The sequence below is a fragment of the Ursus arctos genome, unplaced genomic scaffold, assembly GCF_023065955.2.
Source record: "Ursus arctos isolate Adak ecotype North America unplaced genomic scaffold, UrsArc2.0 scaffold_1, whole genome shotgun sequence".
Taxonomy (NCBI): Eukaryota; Metazoa; Chordata; class Mammalia; order Carnivora; family Ursidae; genus Ursus; species Ursus arctos.
The window spans coordinates 108,873,282-108,894,562 of record NW_026622763.1 but is presented as its reverse complement, the minus strand read 5'-3'; the positions used below and the strand labels follow the sequence as shown (position 1 = coordinate 108,894,562).

The 21,281-nt window shown below is 51.8% G+C and overlaps 1 protein-coding gene across 4 annotated transcripts in view; it reads left to right on the top strand.

The window, feature by feature from the left end:
• The window catches only part of THAP4 (THAP domain containing 4), a 40,075-nt gene extending 19,118 nt beyond the window's left edge, over nt 1–20,957 (top strand). For all 4 annotated transcript variants that reach the window (XM_048214173.2, XM_048214172.2, XM_048214174.2 and 1 more), the window contains 4 exons: nt 2,531–2,690; nt 3,768–3,877; nt 4,717–4,820; nt 20,672–20,957. In XM_048214173.2, coding sequence (XP_048070130.1) covers nt 2,531–2,690; nt 3,768–3,877; nt 4,717–4,820; nt 20,672–20,791 — 494 coding nt within the window. In that variant the 3' untranslated portion in view covers nt 20,792–20,957. The remainder of the gene's footprint in view (nt 1–2,530; nt 2,691–3,767; nt 3,878–4,716; nt 4,821–20,671) is intronic.
• Nucleotides 20,958–21,281: the final 324 nt, after the last annotated feature.

Here is a 21,281-nt window from a genome sequence, read left to right as displayed (position 1 = left end):
TAGTTTTCAGGTGCAGGGTGCAGCGTCCCCCGACCAGAACTAGCTTTCTCGTTGTAGGAGGTGTGGAGGTCACTTGGACACAGGCCAGAGGCCGGGACTCTTCCGTTGGTTTCCATGTGTCTCCCGCCCGCAGGCCCTGCGCTGCGAGTGCTGCTGCCACATTTGGTGCGTCAGTCTCTCTGACTGCGGGGTCTTCATCGTGACGTGGTCATTCTTTGGTTTGATGCCTTTTGGCTTGAAGTTCATTGCCCCTTGTAGTGAGATCATGACGCTTGCTCTCCTGCCGCCTGCCTTTGCCCGGCTCTGAGACGCCTTTCTGAATCACCCTTCCTGCGTGCATCTCACAGCAGGATTGAGGGTCTTGCTTTACGATCCAGTCTGAAAAGCTTTTTCTTTCTATGTATGAGTTCAGGTGTGTTTGGCCTTCGTTTTGCCTTATTTTTTATATTGCGCCTGTGGTGTTTTGCTTTTAGAGTAAAAACTTTGCCCACTTGACCTATGCCTTGGTCTGCCCGCCTCGGTGACGTGGCTGCTCAGTGGCAGACCGTGGGCCTGCTCTGCGGCCCCTCCCCGGCTCCCACTCTCCAGCAGCTTCTGTGCCTGCACAGTCAGGCCATCCACCACCTGTGACCAGTACTTGCTGTCCCGTGGAGCACATTCAGGACTGGCTGGGAACCCTTTGCCGACACTTCCCCGTGGTCTCCTGGTGAATTCTCTCCTGTGGCGGTGTCCTCAGAATTCACAGGAGCAGAGTTCCCTGAGTGTTGGTGTTGAGACTGTCAATTGTGGCGCCATCCAGCTCCTAGGCTGTTTAAGGTGGTCCAATAGCAGCACTAAAAGGGTAGAGAGAGGTGTGCCTGGCTGGCTCAGTTGGTGGAGTGTACAGCTCTTGATTTCAGGGTCGTGAGTTTGAGCCTCCTGTTGGTCCTAGGGCTTACTTTAAGAAATAAAATTAAAAGTTAAAGAGAAACAGGTGAAATTAACTTCAGTAATATACTCTGTTTACCTCGGGGTGCCTGGCTGGCTGGCTCAGTCGGAGGAGCGTCTGACTCTTGATCCTGGGGGTCGAGAGTTCAAGCCCCATGGTTGGGTGTAGGGCTTACTAAAAAGTAAATAAAAATAATAATAATAATAATAATGTATTTCATTTAATCCTGTATTGTCATTTCAACACGTAACCATCGATACCTGAAAGTTAATAAGATGTTTGAAGTCCTCTTTTTTGCCTTGAGCCCTCTGGTGGCTGCAGTTGCGTCACTGGCTCCCTAGGCGGCGGGCTGGGCCCGGGGAAGGGCGCCGTGCTGCAGCCCTGCCTGGGAGGGAAACCACAGAAGGGAAGTGCGCTGCTCCGCCCGCCGCGTGGGGAGACAAGGAGAGGGCCAGGCGGCCGCGGCCGCTCCACAGCACACGGACGGGCTTTCCTGCACGCCGCCCCAAGCGCGACAAGTGCACCAGACCGAGAGCGTCTCAGAGGCCACAGCTGGCTGAAAAACAACAATTTCTATTTATTCAGCAAACCGCGGAAGGTGGGCTGTCAGAGTGGCCGTTTGAACCTCCAGCCCAGACCACCGGTGCTCTTCCTCTCGCCTTCTGTGCTGTCGAGGCCGTGAGCCTTGGGGGTGCTGCTTGCTCTCCTGCCCCACGTCCCAACCATCAGCCCACACTCTGCCTTCAGACCAGACCCCGAATCTGGCCCTTTCCACCACTTCCCCCCGTGACATCGAGCCCGGGCCGCCCTCCTCCCGCTCCCTGCGCCTCCTGCTCAGACCTTGCCAGGGCCCTTCTGGGGGCCTCCCCGGCAAAGCCAGCCTGCCCCGCCCAGGACCCCCAAGTCTGCGGCGTGTCTGCGGAGCAGCTGCTGCCCCCTCCTGCTGCGACCTCTGCACGCGTCTCAGGGAGCCGTCCTCAGCCCTCACCCTTTAGAACTCAGAATGCCCAACAGCCCCTTGTCACCTAAGGCACGTGACAGTCAGCATCCTTTCCTTATTTCTTGGTGCACTGCTGTCTTCCCTCATTGGACGCAGGGGTCAGCGCCTCTGTCCCATTCACCTGGCAGCAGGAGAGCCCCACAGTCCAGACCTTTAAATCTGAAGCTTTCATTCCTTGTCTCCATCATAGATTGTAACTAGCGTCCCAGCTTGGCTTTCTTCTCTTGTCCAGTTACTAGTCTGATCGCACAAATCCCAGCTGCCGCCACGATCCCTGCCTGGGTGTCCACAGGCGTCAGAAGAGGCAGGACTGGAGGTGCTGGCTGGGCTTGGGCTGCCGCCTCCAGACCCTCTTGTCTCTCCTGCGTGGGAGCTGCAGAAAGTAGGAGGTGGCAAGATGACCTTTGCTAATTGTTTGCCCCTTTTTCTCCCCCTCTTGACAGGTGGCTGGTGACATACTCATGGTCACGTCGGATTTGCTGTAATACGAGGGCGTGCCTCCACACCGTGTCCGTGTCCGTGTCCACACAAGGCTCAGCACGGCACACTGAGAAGGAGTCCAGTGGACACAGCCCACTGACCGCCTCTTCTTCTGTCCTCAGAGCCCCCCACGATGAACCCAGTGGTGGAGCCGCTGTCCTGGATGCTGGGGACCTGGCTGTCAGACCCACCGGGAGCCGGGACCTTCCCGACGCTGCAGCCCTTCCAGTACCTGGAGGAGGCATACATCTCCCACGTGGGCCAGCCTGTGCTGAACTTCTCGTAAGTGCACCCACCTGACTGCCTGCGGGGGCAGTTCCAGGCTGATACGGGACAGACAGGTGCCAGACGGGAGGATGCAGGAGGGCCGTGGTTGTGTGTCAGACAGGCAGCCTCTTCCTGCCCTGAATCTGCTCACACGGTGGGTAAAAATGGTACTTTCTGGGTCTCTCGTGTGTTTGAAGATGACCACGAAATCTGAGGCTTCTTAATGCGAACACGAGCGTAAGTGCCTATGCTCAGTTAAACCCCTCATTCTGTGCTGTTCTTCTCTATGGAAACCAGTCACCCCGTATTATGAAAATACAGTGGCGTGGCTTTCTTTTAGAATAACCCCCCCCACCGAGCTCTTTGAGGTCCCAGAAAGGCAGTTAGTGTGTGGTTCTCAGAGTCTTACGATACAGCAAAGGGAAAGCCCTGAAGGCCCTCCAGCTGCACCCTGACCCAGCGCCCGTTCTCTTTCTTACCTGTGAGTTGCTCACAACAGGCAAAGCCTGGTGTAAGGGTGGGATTTGACTGTGCACTTGGGGTGCTTGGGGCTGAGAAGCACGTTGGGGCCCTGGGGGAAGGGGGTGCCTGACTTACAGATTCTGAGGTCCTATCTTCAGGGTCAGGGTCAGTCATGGTGGCTGGGAAGATGGGGACAGCAGACAGGAATGAGGGAGGGAGGCGCACGTGGGAGCTGCTTCCGGGTCAGAGGTGGAAGGTCCTGGTGTGCCTGGAGGCCAGGGCCCACACACGTGGTCTCTCATGTCTTTTGTGCTGTGTCTTTTACGCATCTCTCTGTTTTCCATGTGAATAAGAAACTGCATCTGTTTTTTTTTTTAAGTTTTATTTACTTAAGTCATCTCTCCGCCCAACATGGTACTTGAACTCACAACCCTGAGATCAAGACCTGAGCTGAGATCAAGAGTCGGACCCTTAGCCAACTGAGCCGCCCAGCACCCCAACAAACTGCCTTATTTTATAATTGGTGGGTGGGGGTGCTTTATAACGTGAGAAAAGTGTGTCCACACAGTCTGGCACCCTCTCTGGGGGGCACCGGATACCTGGGGCTTCACCTCTCCTGCTGCCCCCTAGGTTCAACGCCTTCCACCCGGACACACGCAGACCCATGCACAGGGAGTGTGGCTTCATCCGCCTCAAGCCCGATACCAACAAGGTGGCCTTTGTCAGCGCCCAGAACACAGGTACCCCTCCCTTGGCGGCCGTCCCTGGCCTGCCCCTGCCCACGCGCCGTGCATGCCAGCAGAGGGCTGGCCAGCAGGGGAGGTCGCATCTCCCTCCTGCTCTCAGAGCAACCTTTTGGGGTGTCTGTACTCGCGGACACGTTTGTGGGGGACGACTGAGTGCTTGTCAGGGTGGAAAGCGTCAGGCCTTTGGACAAGCTCAGCAGGGCTGGCAGGAGGGAGCTGGTGAGAGGGGGCTGATTCCCTTTTCTCCTGAGTTCTTCCAGCAACAGCTCACGACAGAGCCTCTGTCTGCTGCACACAGGTGCCTCCTGTGTGAACGAGAACCCAGAGGCTCACTGTGCAGCCAGAAGTTCTCTGTCTGGAAATCCACTCTGTCCCCAGTGGGAGGTCACCCTAAGATAGTTAACCAGGTTCATTAATTAGAAATTACTCAAAAACACACCTGCTTGACCTTTACCTTGCTCCCTGGCTTGAGTGAGTTTCACTTCCCAGAAGCTGGCAGACGGTTAAAACTAGCCCGTCCTAGAGTGGGCCTGCCCAAGGCATTGGTCAGCTAGAAGTCGGGGGGCAGCCAGCAGCTGGGAACGGAGGGAGGCTCCTGGCCTGTTTGATGGGGCAGGGCTAGGGTCAGGGCACCGCCCCCCCCCCCCCCAGGTGACCCTCCATAGATCCCCTGCCCTGGCTATCAGAGGACTTGCGAGTCTTTCCCCCTCGACACCTGGGAGGCTCTGGCTTCCAAGTTCAGACGTGTCGAAGCCCTGGTGCAGAAGGTGGTGGTGGGAGCGGTGGCACCGGCAGGCCGTAGACAGGTTGCTGAGGACTGACGGCCCCTGCAGGCATCGTGGAGGTGGAAGAGGGCGAGGTGAATGGACAGGAGCTGTGCATCACGTCCCACTCCATCGCCAGGATGTCCTTCGCCAAGGAGCCCCACGTGGAGCAGGTGAGTCTGCCCCTGCAGCCTTCCCTCCTTCCACCTTGCACTTTCAGTCCTCAGTGAGGTCAGATCATCCCTTGGTCTGGAGTCTGCCTTTCCACTTGATCTCGGGCCTGTCTGCACCGTCATGTGGTCGCTCCCCACGCATGCCGAGGTGGGGGTGTGCCGTGGCCGAATCCTCTGGTCCCTGGCAGGAGGGCACTTAAGGGTTCTCAGGTCGGCTGTGGTTTTTCTGTCACAAACATCGTTTCACGTCTGGGCTGTCCACTTTGGCAAATGAGTCCATACCTGTTGGGGAGATTTCTCCCAGTTGAAGTGCTGGATCAGAGGATTTTGAACTGCTTTTCTTGACGGCTGTATCCCCCACCAGCACTGCAGGAGCGTGTGTGCTGCCCTGCGCCGTCATCGGCACGACGCGTTTCCAGACTTGCTGATGTTTTGAATCTGATCCATAAAAGATGGTAGGGCGTTTGTGTTTGAAATGGAACTCACGGGTGCAAGGGAGCACTTCCCATGCGTGTGGGCCATTTGTGTTTCTTTCTCCGTAGGGTTGATGTTCGAAGTCGTTGCCTGTGTTTCTGTGGGCTGTCATCATCTTACTGGTTTACAGGAACTTTCTAGGACCATGGCTGTTTATGCGGCAAATGTTTCCCCATTTGGTGGCTTCTGTGAATATGGTTTATGATGTGTTCTACTCTCAGATTGTGAGCTTTTCTGTCGTTCTCCTGGGGGTCTTTTCCTTTATGGGGTCTGGATTTGGGTTCTGGGTCTGGAAAGCGTTTCTACTCACATGATAAAATTAGTCTTCTGTTTTCCTGCACTCTCAGAGCTTTCCCTTTTACTCTTGGACCTTAGTCCCTCCCAGAGTAGTTTTCACATGATCCATGTGCAGACGGATGACCAGCAGCTCCCCAGGTTTGAAATGTCGTGCGTGTCTTAAGCCCATCCCCATAAGTAGGGGAGGAGGGTCTGTTCTTTCTGTCTACTTCTTCACGGACAGTTATTTAAAGTCATGTAATGACTTAGGTCACCGTACCTCTTTGTCTTGTCTTAATATGTGGGGAAAGTTCCCGATGTTCTTTACATTTTCTTGATGAATTCTTCCATGTTCCCTCTTCTGGGTGGACCGTCCTGCGAGTTCGTCCAGGTCCACACCATTTACACCAGGATCACGTAAACACATGAATTAGTTTGAGGACAAGGGGAGGCCTGGTCGGTAGCAGTGGACAGCAGTGTGGTGGCCTAGTTTGGGGTATTTCAGTGGGTACCAGGTTTATTTCTTTATAATTTTAATTATGCAGGTCTTGGACACCTCGTGGCAGGGTACCGTCCTAGCGCTTTCTAGTTTTCGTGGCAGCGTCAATGGCACATGGCTTCCACTCCGTCTTCTGACTGTTAATGGTGGGGAGGGCTCTGGCTGCCGTGGGCCTCTGCTGACCGGGACATCACGTCTGACAGCTAGCTGTCGGGCACAGAGCGCTCACCCCGTAAGGTGCTTGCCCAAGGCTACCTGGTCGGGTAAGGATGTCCTGTTTCTACTAGGGTAAGAATTACATTCAAGAATGGGTTTTGAGTTTCATCAAATACTTTTGGAGCCTTTTTTGGGAGGATTCTGTGTTTTTTTTCTGCTTGAAGCTGTTGATGCAGTGAATTGTATTAATAACTTCTAAGTGTTGAAGCATGTTTGCTTTTTGAAGATAACTCCTACTTGTCCTGATTTTGGTATCAGACTTATTCATAGAGTGAGCTGGGAGCTTTTTTAGCTGTTTCTGTTCCCTGACATGGAGGGAGCCCCATCAACATTGCCTGGTCCTCCTAGACGTCCTCAAAAGCATCAGGGCCCAGTGTGGCGAGTGCCCTTGCTCTCCTCCCTGCTTACCCCGCCCTCCAACCTCCCTGATCTCCCTGCCTTTGCAAGGTCAAGGTTCCCAGGATCACTGCTCTTTCATCTAGATTTTCAGAGTTTGAGGAAGAAGTAACACTTACTGATTTCTCTGTATCTGCATTCTGTGTCCCCTCTATATTTCTGATCTTTTGCATATGTCTGTTTTCTCTTTTTCTTGCTCATATTTGCCAACGGTTACTTACTTAATCGGGGATTTGAGGGGGGGGGTTGTTTGTTTATTTTTGCTAAAGAATTAACTTTGGGTTTTATTACTTAAACCCGAGAGTCCTTCTCCGTAAAAGGAGGGAGGAGGTGAGTTGAAGCCTATGGGGGCACAGCGAGGGGAGGAACCCCCATAGAGTGGGGCCAGAGAAGGGCTCAGCTCTGCAGAGTGACCTAGCTGACCAGTGTTGGCTGGATGCACCAGGTTGGCCTTCCTGCTGGGTCAACATGGACAGAACCTGGAAGGGAGGGAGGCAGGGGCTGGAAGCATCTGTCTGTCCTCCCAGCAGCTGGTGGGCAGAATGCCTGGCTTCTGCATACCCCGGGGAGCGGCAGGTGTTGGGAGGGGTCCTTGGCTATCTTGTTGAAGCCTGAGCTCACCCCTTCTCTGTTACCCTGCTTCTCAGTGCTTGGTCACTTGAGACCCCACACAGCCCACAGCAGGGTGCCCTACAGCAGCCCTGAGACACAGCAGGTCCAGACCCGTGTCCCCGTTTGATACTGAGGATCAGAGAGGCCCCTGCCTTCCAGAAACTCTCCCCATTAATGCTCGCCACATCCTGAGGGGCTGACTCCTGCAGCCAGAGCTGCTCTGACGGCCGGCGTCCCGTCCTCTCCTGCTTGGCGCCTCCTCTAGTGAAGTCCTGTCCGGGTCCTCTGGCCGGCTTCCGCTGTCTCTGTCCTTCCTCACACTTGTTCTGTAAGTTGGATGTAAGCCCCTTCCCATTTACTTGTGTGGCCAATATCCCTTCCAGTCTATATCTTTTCACTCCTTTTCTGTTTCTGAGAAACAGAAGTTCTTAATTTTATGTGGTTCAGTTTCCCAGGCTCTCCTTTCTAGATTGGTTTTAGTGTTTCTTATTTAAGCAGGCCTCCCTGAAAACAGGTCAAAAAATATATATTCTTTTTTTTTTTTTCCTGGAAGCATTACAGCTTGACTTAAAATCTCCCCTTCTGGTCATTAATTCACCTAGAATTGAGTTTTGTGCAGTAGAACGGCCAGCTGACCCAGCCCCTGCTGGCAGACCCTGTCCTTCCCCCACCCCGTCCTACATGCCCCTGCTTGTCTCCCCTCACCCGTGCCAGTTCCCCCTAATTACCATGGATTACTAGAATTTTTTTTTTTTTTTTTTTTGCTTAAATAAAAAATCAACTCTCTGGAGGTATAATTTACATACAGTTGATGCACACACTTCAGATGGGCCCCCTTGGAACATGCCCCAGTCAAGACGAGAACAGCCCATCACCCCAGGAAGAACCCTGTGCTGCACCTCGCCAGCCCCCAGCCCCTGCCAGGACCAGGGCCAGATCTCTGTCACTACAGACTAGACTTGTGTCTTGTAGGACTCATTGTAAGTGGTACCATACAGTATTTACTCCTTCATTCAAGGCAACATTTGTGAGACTCATTCATGCTATTGCTTTTAGCACTAGTTTGGGTGGTTTGGGTTGCTGAGTATATGTTCCAGTATATGTCCCAGCTTCGTCTTCTCCCCTGTGTTGATGGACAGCGATCGGCTTGTTTCCAGTTCTGGGCTGTTGGGAATAAGGCTGCTGTGAGCGTGTGTGTGGACGTCTTGGTGTGGATGTGTATTTTCACGTCTCTCGTGTGAGGACCTAGGACTGGGACTGCTGAGTCCCATGGGGAGCGCCAGGCTGCGAGCTGGAGCCGCCAGGCTGGGTCTGGTGCCACTGCCTGCTGCCCCCGCTGCCCCACCCCCTGCCACGTTGGTCCTTGAGTGCCCGCCGTCCTGGGGGCTGCACAGGGCGTTTCATGCAGTTAAGTACGTTTCCCAGGTGCCTGGCGATGTTGGTCCTCCCTCCGTGGTGCTTATGTGCCACCTAGGTCTTGTTTTGTGAAGCAAGCATTCAGATCCTGGGCCCTCTCTCCAGCGGGGTGTTGATCTTGCCACCGAGTTCTGAGAGTTCCGTGTTCTGAGAACAAGTCCTTCGTCAAGAACATGTGCTCCCAGCTTAGGTTTACAGAATGTTTGACTTCTCATGTTCCGTTACCAGTGTTTTCCTTTATACTCTGTGCTTTTTGTGCCCCGTCTTAAATTCTTTTGCCCAACCCAGGCTGCAGAGATTTTTAACCTGCATTGTCTCCAAGAATTTTTATGGTTTTCTCTTTTACTTTAAGGTCTATAATTTTGGAATTTGTGTTTTTGTATGGTATGAGGTAGGGGTCAAGATTCTTTTACACCCCCACCCCCGGTAGATATCCCATTGTTCCAACACCCCTTGTTGAAAAGACTGCCCTTCTTCCCTTGCCCCACAGTGACATGCACTTACATGGGTCCAGTTTGGACTCTCTTACACCCAAGTGATCTCTGAGTTTCTGTGTATACTGAGGCCAAGCGATCTGGATTACCGTAGCTTTATAATAATGTTTGAAGTCAGTTTATATCGGTTGTCCAACTTTTTTTCTTTTTTACAAAATTGTTTTGGCTACCCAAGGACCCTTTGCATTTTCGTATGAAGTTTAGAATCTGCTTGTCGACTTCTAAAACAATTTAGGATTCCTTGAACTTCAAGACTAATTTGGGAAGTGCCGTCTTCAGCAGACTGACCCTCCTGATGCAGTACCAGGTAAATCTGTCTGTTATGTGGGCTTCCCTCACCCCACATTGTTCTCTAGTTTTCAGTGTACAATCGTGCGTGTATTGTGTAAAATTAATGCCTGGGTATTTTGTGGTTTTTGGGTGCTGTTACCAATGACTTCTTAATTTTCCCAATTATTTATTGCTAGGAAATAGAAATACATTTGACTGTTACATATTGATTTTATACCGTGTAACCTTCTTAAATTCACTTGTTTATTTTACTCGATTTTTTAGTAGATTCTGTGGGGTTTTGTACACAGTCATGTCTTCTGCTCTTACGGACAGGGTTACTTCTTACTTTCCAGTCTCGATGCCGTTGCTTTCTTCTGGGCTAGGACATCGGCAAGGGCAGATTTCTGGAACGTTCTGTACAGGTGGTGGGAGTAGACACCAGGCCCTGCTCTCTGTTCACAGGAAGCATTGCATCTCTCACCATTGGGTGCAATGGTCGCTGTTGGGTTTTTACTGATGCCCTTTACCACATTCTGTTTTCTTAAATTTTTGGTTTGTCTATTACTAAAAATTGTAAATGGGTGTTGAATTCTGACAGGAGCTTCTGCTCTAACTATTGAGATATGTGTGTGATTTTTTCTCCTTTATTCTCTTAATCTGGTGAATTACAGGAACAAGGTTTCAGATGTTGACCCAACCCTGCATTCTTCAGATAAACCCCAATGACAGATAAACAATTTGTTATTTTTAGTTATTGCTGGATTTGTGTATTCCTAAACTACATACGTTGAAGGATTTTTGCATCATATTATTTCTTTTATTCTAATTATCCTGAGTTTAATTTCCTCTTTTTTGGTTCCTTAAGTGGGAAACAGGTCACTAATATGCAGCCCATTTTTACCTGTGATACATCACTTGAAACTATGACTTTCCCCCAAGCCCGGCTCCAGCTGTGTCCCGCAGGTGTGAACAGTGTGCTCTTGTCACCTCCTAGCTCAAAATACTTTCCCTGGTGACTTTCTTCTTTGAACTGGGTCATTTAGAAGTGGTTACTTACTTTCCAAGTATTAGAGGATTTTCTACGTGTGCTGTTGCTGCTGATTTCTGATTCCAGTCTGTGGAGCCCGGAGAACGTGCTCTCAGGGTTACTTTGTCCCACAACGTGTGGTGAACTTGGTGAGTGCTTCATGCTCACTCCAGATAAGTAAGCCCTTGACAGCTGTCAGGCGTCGTGGACTTAGGTCAAGTCCATGGATAATGTCGTTCAGATTCCCTTCATACTGCTGATTTTTCTGGTGGGGGCTCCGGTTCTATCTGATTCCTGAGAGGTGCTGGAATGAAATCTCCAACGGTGATCGAGGCTGTTTCTGTTCCTTTCTCTGGGTCTGTTTTTGCTTCATGACCTTGCAGCTCTGTCCTGGATGCACACGTATGATGGTGTGTGTTACACTGACGCGGGCTCCCCTTGGGGGCTTGCAGCGTGTACCTTGGAGTCTGATGACAGCAAACCCGCAGCTGCTGTCCAGGGCTTATCTATGTGGCACATCTGTTTTCCTACCTTTTTACCTTCCATCTCTTTATCTCTCTGTACTCAGACTCTATCCCCTGGAGTCTTGCTTTGTTTCGTCTAGTCAGAAAGCTCCATATTTTAATTGGAATGTTTAGTCCATTTACATTTAATAAAAATATTACTGGTATGGATGGTTGTAAGACCACCATCTTGATTTGTCTTTTGTTCATTCTCGTTTTTTTCCTTTACTGTGTTCTCTTGGGTTAATTAAGTAATTTTAGCATTGTTTTCTTTCTTCTGTTCGCTTTTTTTTTTCAACTGAAGTGTAGTTGACACACAATGTTACATTGGTCTCAGGTGTACAACATAGTGATTGGACAACTCCGTAAACTATTACGCTGTGCTCACCACCTGTCCCCACACGACGCCATCACGGGATCACTGACCGCAGCCCCCGTGCTGCGCCTTTCGTCCCCGGGACGTACTCTCCCTGTAACTGGAAGCGGCACCTCCCGCTGCCCTTCACCCCTTCCGTCCACCCCCCACCCCTCCCCTGCGGGGCACCAGCGTGTCCTCTGCCTTTATGGCTCTGATTCTGCTCTTTGTGCGATTATCCGTTTGCTTTGTGTGTTAGATCCCACAGACAAGTGAGATGCGACGGTGTTCGTCCTTCTCTGTGTGACGTATTCACGGAGCGGGACGCACTCTCGGGCCACCCGTGATGTTGCCGACGGCCAGAGCTCATCCTTCTGTATGGCCGAGTGATATTTCTTCTGTTAGCTTCTTAACTGTGTCTTTTATCATTTTTTTAATGGTTGTTTTGAGGCTAACAGTGTCAATCCTAAACTTACCCAAGTCTGCTTATAACCAGTATGGAACCATTACATCTCCTGCTTCACACTGATCTTAGATAACCCCCCTTACTTTGCAGCTGACACCTTCCTGGTCCTTCTCTGTAACTCAGCTGACCGTTTCTGTTACACTTACACATGTCGTCACACCTGTAACACAGATATGTGAATATCCGTGTGAAAGTGTGCACGTACGTACCACAAACCCTCACTGTGTTGTTACTTGTGCTTTGTTTCTTTAAACATGTTATTTATTTGAGAGAGAGAGAGAAAGCATGAGTTAGGGGGCAGAGGGGGAGGACGAGAAAGAATCTCAAGCAGACTCCCCACTGAGCACGGAGCCCAAGGACATGGCGCCCAGTCCCACAATCGGGAGATCACAACCTGAGCCGAAACCAAGAGTCAGACGCTTAACTGACTGAGCTTCCCAGGTGTCCCATTACTTTTGCTTTAAATAATGAGCTTTCCGAGACATGACAGTGAGGGGGTTAAAGTAATGTCTTCTACTTAACCACTTATTTTCTCTTTTGTGTTATTCTTTTCACCTTCCTGTAGACCCACGTCTCCAGGGGCATAGTTTCCCTTCATCCTGAAGCCCTGTGTTCACGCCTTCTTTGCAGTATAGGTCTGCTGTCAGCAATTCTCTTGGGGTTATTTCACTCCCTAAGTTTTTTTTTTTCTTTTTAACTGTGGAGTAAAATACGTATAACAGACTTTAACATCTTAACCGTTCTTAAGGCCACACTTCAGTGGTGTGCGGCCATCAGCGTCCGTTGCCGCAACACTTGTGTCTTATAAAACTGAAGTCCCCCGTGCCCATTAACCAGTAACTCCCCACACTCTCCTCCCACAGCCCCTGGAGGCGCCCATTCTGCTTCTGTGTCTACGAGCCTGACTACTCTAGGGACCTCGTGTATGTGGAGTCACACACTGGTCTTTCTGGGACTGGCTTCTTTCACTCGGCATAACGTCCTCAGGGTTCAGCATGTGGTAGAACGTTGTGGAGCTTCCCTTGTCTTTAAGGCCGAGTGGTGGTTTGCCGTGTGTGTGTTAGCGTTGTGCTTATCCACGCATCCGCCACGCATCCACGGACAGCAGCGGTGCCTCCACGCTCCGTCTACTGTGAGTAATGCCGCCGTTAACTTGGCTCTGCAAATACCTCTTCGAGACCTGCTGTCAGTCCTGTGGAGCGCGCCCAGAGACGGACTCGCTGGGTCATAGGGTAGCTCTGTTTTTCACGTTTCGAGGCACTGCCGTACCGTTGCCCACAGCGGCTGCACCACACCAGCGTGCGTTCCCGTCAGCAGCGCCGGGCTCCGGGTTCCCCACGCCCTCGCCAACACTAGCTGTCTTCTGCTTGGGTTACAGCAGCCGGAGTTCGCCGCTATCTCGGAACCCCTCATCAGATACATGATTCCCAAATATTTTCTCTTGTTTTGTGAGCTGCTTTTTTACTTATAATGTCTTTTGATGTATGAAAGTGTTTAATTTTCATGAATTACACTTTGTTTGAGGTAGTTTTTTGTGTGTGGTGATAGTTACGCATCCGACTCCTCTTCTGCACGTGGATGTCCAGTTTTCCCAGCTCTGTTTGTTGCAGAGTCTGTCCTCTCCCCGTTGAATGGTCTTGACAGCTTTGTTGAAAATCACTTGACCACCTTTGTGAGAGTTTGTTTATTTCTGGGTTCTCTGTTCTGTCCATCGGTCTACGTCTGTCATTTCGCCAGTGCACGTAGGTGTGAGATCAAGAGGTTTGTGTCCTTCAGCTTTGTTCTGCTTCTTCAGGGCTGTTTGTTTTCTTGTTTCCTATTCTGGGTCCCTTGAGATTCCATGTGAATCTTAGGATAGATTTTTCTGTTTCTACGAAACATATCATTGGAATTTTCATAGGGATTTCGTTAATCCTGTACATGTTTGGGCAGTATTGGTATCTTACTGCTGTTAAGTCTTCTAATCCATGAACACTGGATGTGTTTCCATTTATTTATGTTTATTTTGTTTGTTTGTTTGCTGGTTGTGGGCTGTCTCTGTGCCCAGGAGCCACCTGAGATGTAAATTGAAGGTCTTTTCGAGTTTTCCTGAACCTTTCCCTGGGCACGTGCACTCACTTTCTAATTTCTCCATATATGTCATTGTTTGTCCTCAGCTCTAAAGTCTGGGTCCCAAAAGGGGAAAAAGTTAAAATGAAGTGGGGTGAGGGGGTACTAGCTCTTCAAATCTCCCATGAGCCCCTTGAGCTGGAGGGGCTGGGGCCCTTGCTGCCCGCAGATGACAGGTCCTCTGTATTTGGAGGACAGGGTCCTTGCTGCCCACCCTGGCCCCCACAGGCTGCTCCAGAGACACCCGCACAGCAGCCCGCCTCCTGGCTGCTGGATGGGCCAGTGCAGTTGCATCCAGTGTCGAGTAGGGAGACCAGTTCAGGGACTTCCTACTCAGCCGTCTTCACTGAATCTTCTTTCACTCCCAGTTTTGAAGGATGTTTTTACCATAAATAAAATTCTGGGTCAACAGGCATAGTTTTTTAAAGTAATTATTTTGTTCCATTGTCTTCTGACCTTAATTGTGTTTGTTGAAAAGTCAGCCATAATTATTCATGCCCTACAAGTAATTTGTCTTTTTACTGCAGTCATTTTTTTTTTTAAAGATTTCATTTATCTCTTTGAGAGAGAGACAGAGCACGAGCGGGGGGAGGGCAGAGGAAAAGGGAGAAGCAGACTCCCCACTGAGCAGGGAGCCTGACGCGGGACTCAATCCCAGGACACAGACACTTCACTGACTGAGCCACCCAGGAGCCCTTTCTCTAGTCATTGTTGACATTTTTTTTTTTTTAATCTTCCTTTCGCTTTGGTGTTCCTGGGTGTGATTTCCTTGTATTTATGCTGTGTGGGTCTCCTGAAATTGTTGGATCTGTAGGATGGTATTTTTTGTCATTATTTGGGGATTTTCTGCCATTATTTCTCCAGCTATTTTTGTGCTGCATTCTGACTTGTCCCATCAAAACTGCTACTAAACAGATGTTAAGCCATTTAATCCTGTCCCACGTGTCCCTGAGACTCTGTTCATTCCTTTTCAGTCTTTTTTCTCTATATTAGTCAGTTTAGATATTTTAAAGATTTTATTTTTAATCTCTGAGCCCATCATGGGGCTTGAATTCACAACCCTGAGATCAAGAGTCACGCACTCCACTGACTGAGCCAGCCAGGGACCCCCCACCTGGATATTTCTATTGACCTGCTTTCAAATTCACTGAGTCTTTCTTCTGTCTCCAGTTTGCTGTTAAGCTATTAATTTAATTTTTCATCTTTCTGTCTTTGTGCCTTTTCTTAAAATGACCCTCCTTCCCTGTGTCCTCTCCCTTGCCTCCCCCCCTCCCACACCAGCAACCTTTCCTTGTCGCCTGTGAGGAGCAGGAAGGGGGTTTGGTCGCAGTCGTGGCTCAGCTGTGTAAAAACTCTGGCCCTGGACCCCTGTGGGTGAGCTCGTTCGCCTGTTCAAGAACATGGAAACACGTGCCGTGTGTACACACACATATACATACATGCCCGCAAGGAATAGTGTTCAGCCGTTAAAAAAAGTTTAATTCTGCCATTTGCAACATGAATAAACCCTGAGGGGATTATGCTAAGTGAACTAAGTCAGATAGAGAAAGAGAAATACTGCATGGTTTCATTTATATGTGGAATTTTTAAAAAACAGAATAGAATGGTGTTGCCTGAGGGCAGCGGGGTGGTTGCAGGTCAGAGGGCACAGACCGGTTGTAAGAGGAGTGAGTCGTGGGGATGTAAAGGACAGCACGCTGCCTGCAGTTCAGACTGTATCGTACAAGCTCTCACGCTCCCCCACAAGAGGTAGCTGCGAGGTGACGGGGGTCAGCTGACGCCATCCACGCGCATGTCCAGCATCGCATCGTAGCTTTACACCCACACACGTCGTGTGCCAGTCACATCTCAGGAAAGCTGGGGGTGGGGGAAGAACCCGTATTCGCGGCAGGCACCACACGTCCGCGGTTGTGCTGACGGGCAGCAAGCCGTCATTTCTGTAAAGACAGCCTGGAAGCTGTCGGCACGCTGGGGTTCCCGTGCTTACCAAGCCGGGCCCTTCTTGCCTCCACATCCACGTGCGCTCTGTGGGGGGGCACACTGGCCACGGTGGCTTCCTCATATCTTTGTTTTAGGGCCTAAAACACAGTCACAGCCATCTTCCTCCTGAATTGCCTTTTCCACCTTTTCCCTACTGAAGGAAATGAGAAAAATAAATGCTTTTGAGGAAGCATTAAAACACGGAGGAATTCTCACATCACACTTCCCTCCACAGTTCTGTTTCTGTGGGGTAGGTGCCATCTAGGGAAAGTCAGCACACTTGGCTGTTTGTTCACATGGACTCTTCCTGAACCTTCCGAGGCCACGGGATCTCTTGACCCAGCTCTGTCTGCAGGAGCTGGGCTCAGGCTGAGTGAGCACGCCGCCTCTGATCGCCTGGCAGCCTGAACAAGCTCCCTTTGAAGTTGTAGAGGCTAACCGTTGCCTCCAACCCCCTTCCCCAAACAGGGGTCCGTCTGTGGCCCACATAGGTCTTCCTTTTGATGATGCTTTAGCTGTGGTGGCCAACTTGGGATGACCACAGAATTGTTACGAGTGGACTTACCAAATTGCTAGCTGTTGCCAGAGGCCACGGGAACCAGAGCAAGGCCGTGCACAGCGTGCGCCAACGTTAAATCTTTCTAGTGACTTCCACTGGAAGAGGAAGATGATGCAGGAAACGTCCTTGAGGGACCGCAAACCCAAAGGAGCCCGACAGGCGGCTCTTCGGGGGCCTGCGCACAGCAGTGCTCTTGCTGGTTTTGGCGCCGAGTGCTCTGCTGTGACAGCGGACTGTCATCTCTGCGGTGGGGGCGGCGGTACCTGGAGGCCATGCTCCCTGAGTGGGAGGTACCCAGCCCAAATGGCGCCCCATGAAAGTGCGCTTCTGGGGCCGCAGGCACAGAGCGGCCCCTCGCCCTGCTCTTCCCAGCATCCTTCCTGGGACCTGGAGGTCATGGTGTGCACTCCCAGGCCTGTCTCCTGTCTGCTGCTTGGTGCCACGTTGCTTATTCTGAGCAAGATGGCCAGGGAAGGGCTGAGGGGGGCCCACACTTGGACCACTGTGCAGTGAAATGGGGTATGTGGGGGCCCATGTGGTGTCGCCAGAAGCCCCTGCAGCAGAGACAGAGCTGTTTGGAAAAGGCCAGCTGCCCTCAGGTGTTGGATGTTTTCACGAGGTGACTGTCAGCCTCAGCACCGATCACACAGGCTCCAAGTGAACAAGAAGTGGCCTTGCTTTTGTCCTTGGCTCCCATGGGGCCCGCCCCCCCTCCCCCGAACATCGGCGTCCCCCTTGCCCCGCCTGTGCTCCATGTCCGCGGTGCGGTCGTAGGCACTCAGGCGACGGAGCCGTGAGACCACCGTGGCTCCATGACAAGGCGAGGGCACAGCCCTCCGCAGCCCCCGAGCTGTGAGGGTCGGTGAGCCCGGCCCTGCAGGAGACGCAGCACGTGTGGGCGTAGGTGGGGCGTGTCTCCACACCACCTCTTTCCTCTGGAAAGTGAGTCAAAGTTGAAAGCCTTGTTTATTTGTAAATGAAATTCCAGAAAAGTAATGTAGAATTAAAGACACTAATATAGGGGCGCCCGGGGGGCTCAGTCAGTAGAGCGTCTGTCTTCAGCTCAGGTCACGATCTCGAGTCCCATCAGGCTCCCTGCTCAGCGGGGAGCCTGCTTCTCCCTCTCCCTCTGCCGTTCCCCCTGCTTGTTCTCTCTCTCTCTCTCTCTCTCAAATAAATAGAATCTTTAAAAACAATAAAGATGCTAAAATAGCATGAGAATGCTTCCCTGGCGCACGAAGGTGTCCTTCTGTGTGTGTCTCTGTGTTGTTCTGGGCGCTCTGCTCTCCCCTTTCCTGCCCTCTTGTGCCCTCCCGTCTTCCCGCTTGCTGCTCGTTTGTCGTACCTCCTCGTGCTGTCCTTCAGGGATACCCGCCGAGGACAGATGCCGCCTGCGTTCATGGGGGTCTGACACACGCTGCTGCCCCGACTGCTTCCAGACCACCCCAGGGACCTTGGGACGGGCATGCCAGGCGCCCGGGACTCTTCAGCCCGGGGTGTCGGTTCCACACGCTGCGCCTGGGGCAGAGCCTGGGACCGCCTGTCCAGCACCTCCCCGTGGCTGCCGCTGCTGGCGTCGCTCAGGACACTGAGTCGCGGAGACGCGGTCATGAGGACTCCGTCCGTGTGTCTTCCCCCCGCCCTGCTTTTGCGGTCATGGGGTTTTGTGGTGTGTGGGTGGGATGGTGTTTATCAATTTTATTTTTTTATTTTGCTTTTTCTGTCTTACAGTACTCTGTTTTTCTTAATGACAACAAAATGAAACGTTTTCCTTCTTACGGGTAAATACGAATGTTCCGGGTCATTTTAGCATGAGTCAGAGACTTCCTCACAGAGACACTTGGAAATCTTTTCTCACACTTGAAAACACGGGTGAACACCCTTTCTAGAGCCCAGGAGCTTTGTCAGACCTGGACTTGCCCGGCTCCTGTAGTCCGTGGTGCTCTCCAGCCAGGAGCAAACTTCGATTTCCGCGCTCGGTGCCAAGTAGGTGCTATACCAGCATTTTGACTTTGTGTGGGGGACTCTTTTCAGAAACATCGCAAAGATTTCGGGCGTTTCTCGTGCCCCCCACGAGCTGGACGCGGGTCAGCCCCCTTCACGCACGCGCCGCCGCCTTGGGCTCCCGATGCCTGTGGCGCGGGTTGCACCCGTGCTCCTCCTCCCCGGGCGTCATCTGTCGCTGCGTCTCCGTGCTGCTGCGGGGCCTCTCCCCTGAAAACGTGAAGACATTCCTCTGGTATTTCCTTCCAGGGGCTGGCGAGTCCCGCTGCTGCTAAATCCTCTGCGGAGTCTTTTGGTTTAGAAATGTCTCTATTTTGCCTTCATTTTTTTTTAAGATTTTGTTTATTTGAGAGAGAGAGAGCAGCAGGGAGAAAGCAGAGGGAGAAGCGGCCTCCGTGCTGAGCAGGGAGCCCGATGCGGGGCTCGATCCCAGGACCCCAGGATCGTGACCTGAGCCGAAGGGAGACGCTTAACTGACTGAGCTGCCCAGGGGTCCCGATTTTGCCTTCATTTTTGAAGAGTATTTTCACTGCACCAAGAATGCTTTGGGTGATGGTTATGTTAATGCCTTTGAGATGCCATCCCTGCTGCCTTCCTTCTCTGGGGAAGCCCAGAGCCCATGTGGCTGGTTGGCTCCTGGACACGCTGCCCTCCCCCGTGCCCCCAGGGTGTCTGGCTGGCTGGTCCTTGGTGAGCAGCCCGCGTCTTGCTGGGATATAATTTCCGTCTGTGGCTTGGTGTATGTTCAGTCAGCCCCAGAGAGCTGGCCGTGATCCCTTCGGATTTGGCTCGTGTTCCGTTCTCCTTCCCGTCTCAGAACTTCGGGTCTCCATTGTGTTTCTTCGCTTCCGTCGTGGCTTCCATCCGTCCTCCCCCTGGGTCCAGCCTGAGTTTTTCTACGGACTGCTCTCCAGCGGTGTCTGTTCTGCTGATACCATTTTGCAGTTACAGAACTCCCATTTTACTCTTTCTGGTGGATCCAGTCCTCTGCAGAAATGCTCCGTGTCCTTTCCTGATGACTCTGGTGTTGGCGCGTCGCCCCCCCCCCCCCCGCCCCGGGGCGTCTGCTCCCAGATCTGTGCTGTCTTGCTCTTACCTCGCTTGCTAATAAATTGGTTTTCTTTGTCTTTTTCTTGTCTTGAATCCTAGGCACTGTGTGTGAAAGCCACAGATGCCGTGAGGCTCTGTGCGATTCTGTCTCCTAGCATGGAGCTGTCCGCATGCTGCTGGCTGTCGGAGGCTGAGCTGTTCTGAAGCTAGCCTTCCCTGTCCGTTTCTGGTTAACTCTCACTCCTAGAGTGCAGCCTGTCAGGGGTCCCAGCCAAAAGTCTGGGATGTTTCCATGGCCTCTCCTTCTCAATGGGCACACATTCCAAAGTGTTCCAGGAATCAGCGCTGTCCCGGCTCCCCAGCCTCTTGGCCCTGCCGCTGTCCCCTCACAGCAGGCACATACCTCAGGTGAACGGTCTACACTGTCTTCTCTCCGGGACCTTCGTCCTGCCTTCTGGGCTGGTTCCCTTATGCCTTTAAATGGCTTTCTGAAGTGTAGCTTTTCTGGTTTTTCTGTGCCAGATGGTCAGTTAGAGAGAGGCTGGCTGTGGCCTGAAGGAGAACTCCTGTTTCATGTTTCCGGAGCCCCCAGCGTGTTCCAGAACACTGGGAAGACGTTGGCCGTCGGCTTCTGTCTCAGCGGTTGCTCCACACTCTACTTGGCAGACGTTCCAGGACGATAGGACTTTCTCATTGGCTGCCATACTTTCTTGTGATAAATTAGTGGTTCCAAAGGTGCTCGCACTGAGTTTTCTGAAAACACAGGTGACGTCAGTTCAAGTTGTGAGCATGAAACAGAAGGGGGGGTTAAGCAGGAATGCATCGGAAGGTCAGCTTTTGTCTGAAAGGAAAAAGCAGCTGGCTTCTAAATGAGCTGAGACGAGACCAAGGCCCACGTGTACCTGTTGGTCTTCTGGGGACAGCCGAGGGGCAGAGGAAGGGGCCAGGGGTCGGGACCCCTTGATCTTGGCACACCCGCGGCGGCTATGGGCCGAGCGTCCGTCACCCACTGGCGAGAACACTGTACGGCCCACAGGCCTCTGACAACGGGGGCGGCACGTTGAGCGTGAACCAAACACTTGGCCCATGGCGGGGCCGCCTTTGGAAGGTAAAACTAAGGAATTTGTATTTGTTCTGCTCAGATCACCCGAAAATTCAGGCTGAATTCTGAAGGCAAACTTGAACAGACAGTCTCCATGGCGACCACTACCCAGCCCATGACTCAGCATCTTCACATCACCTACAAGAAGGTGACCCCGTGACCCCGAGTGTGTGTCGTGACCCTTCGGCTTCTCCGTAGACGCTCGCAGCAGGTGTGGGTGTGGCTGCAGGCCTCGTGGGTTCCAGAGTGTGGCCACGGGTTCTGTAACGGTGTAGAAAAACCAAATAAAAGGCCTTTATTTTTATGACTGAGAATTTTGAATATTATCACTTGTGTAGATTGTGCGTTTCTTTCATCAGCTGGTGAGTACTTGACTCATTTTCCAGTCTTTTCCCCCCAAAATTAAGGAGTGACTCTTTTTCCCTTTCTTTATCTGTTGGCAGTTTTGGTGAGACCTAAAATATTTAATAACTCTTCCTGGAGGAGCCAGTAATAAGCCGACAGCAAACGTGGGACAGAAAGGGCTGCAGTTACTCTCCTGTTTTGGAAGCTAGCAGAGGCCCAGGCCGCACGTCCACACAGAGGAAGGGCGTCCCCACGGCCAGAGGACGGCCGTGGATCTGCGTACTCACGTGCACGTCACGCGGTAG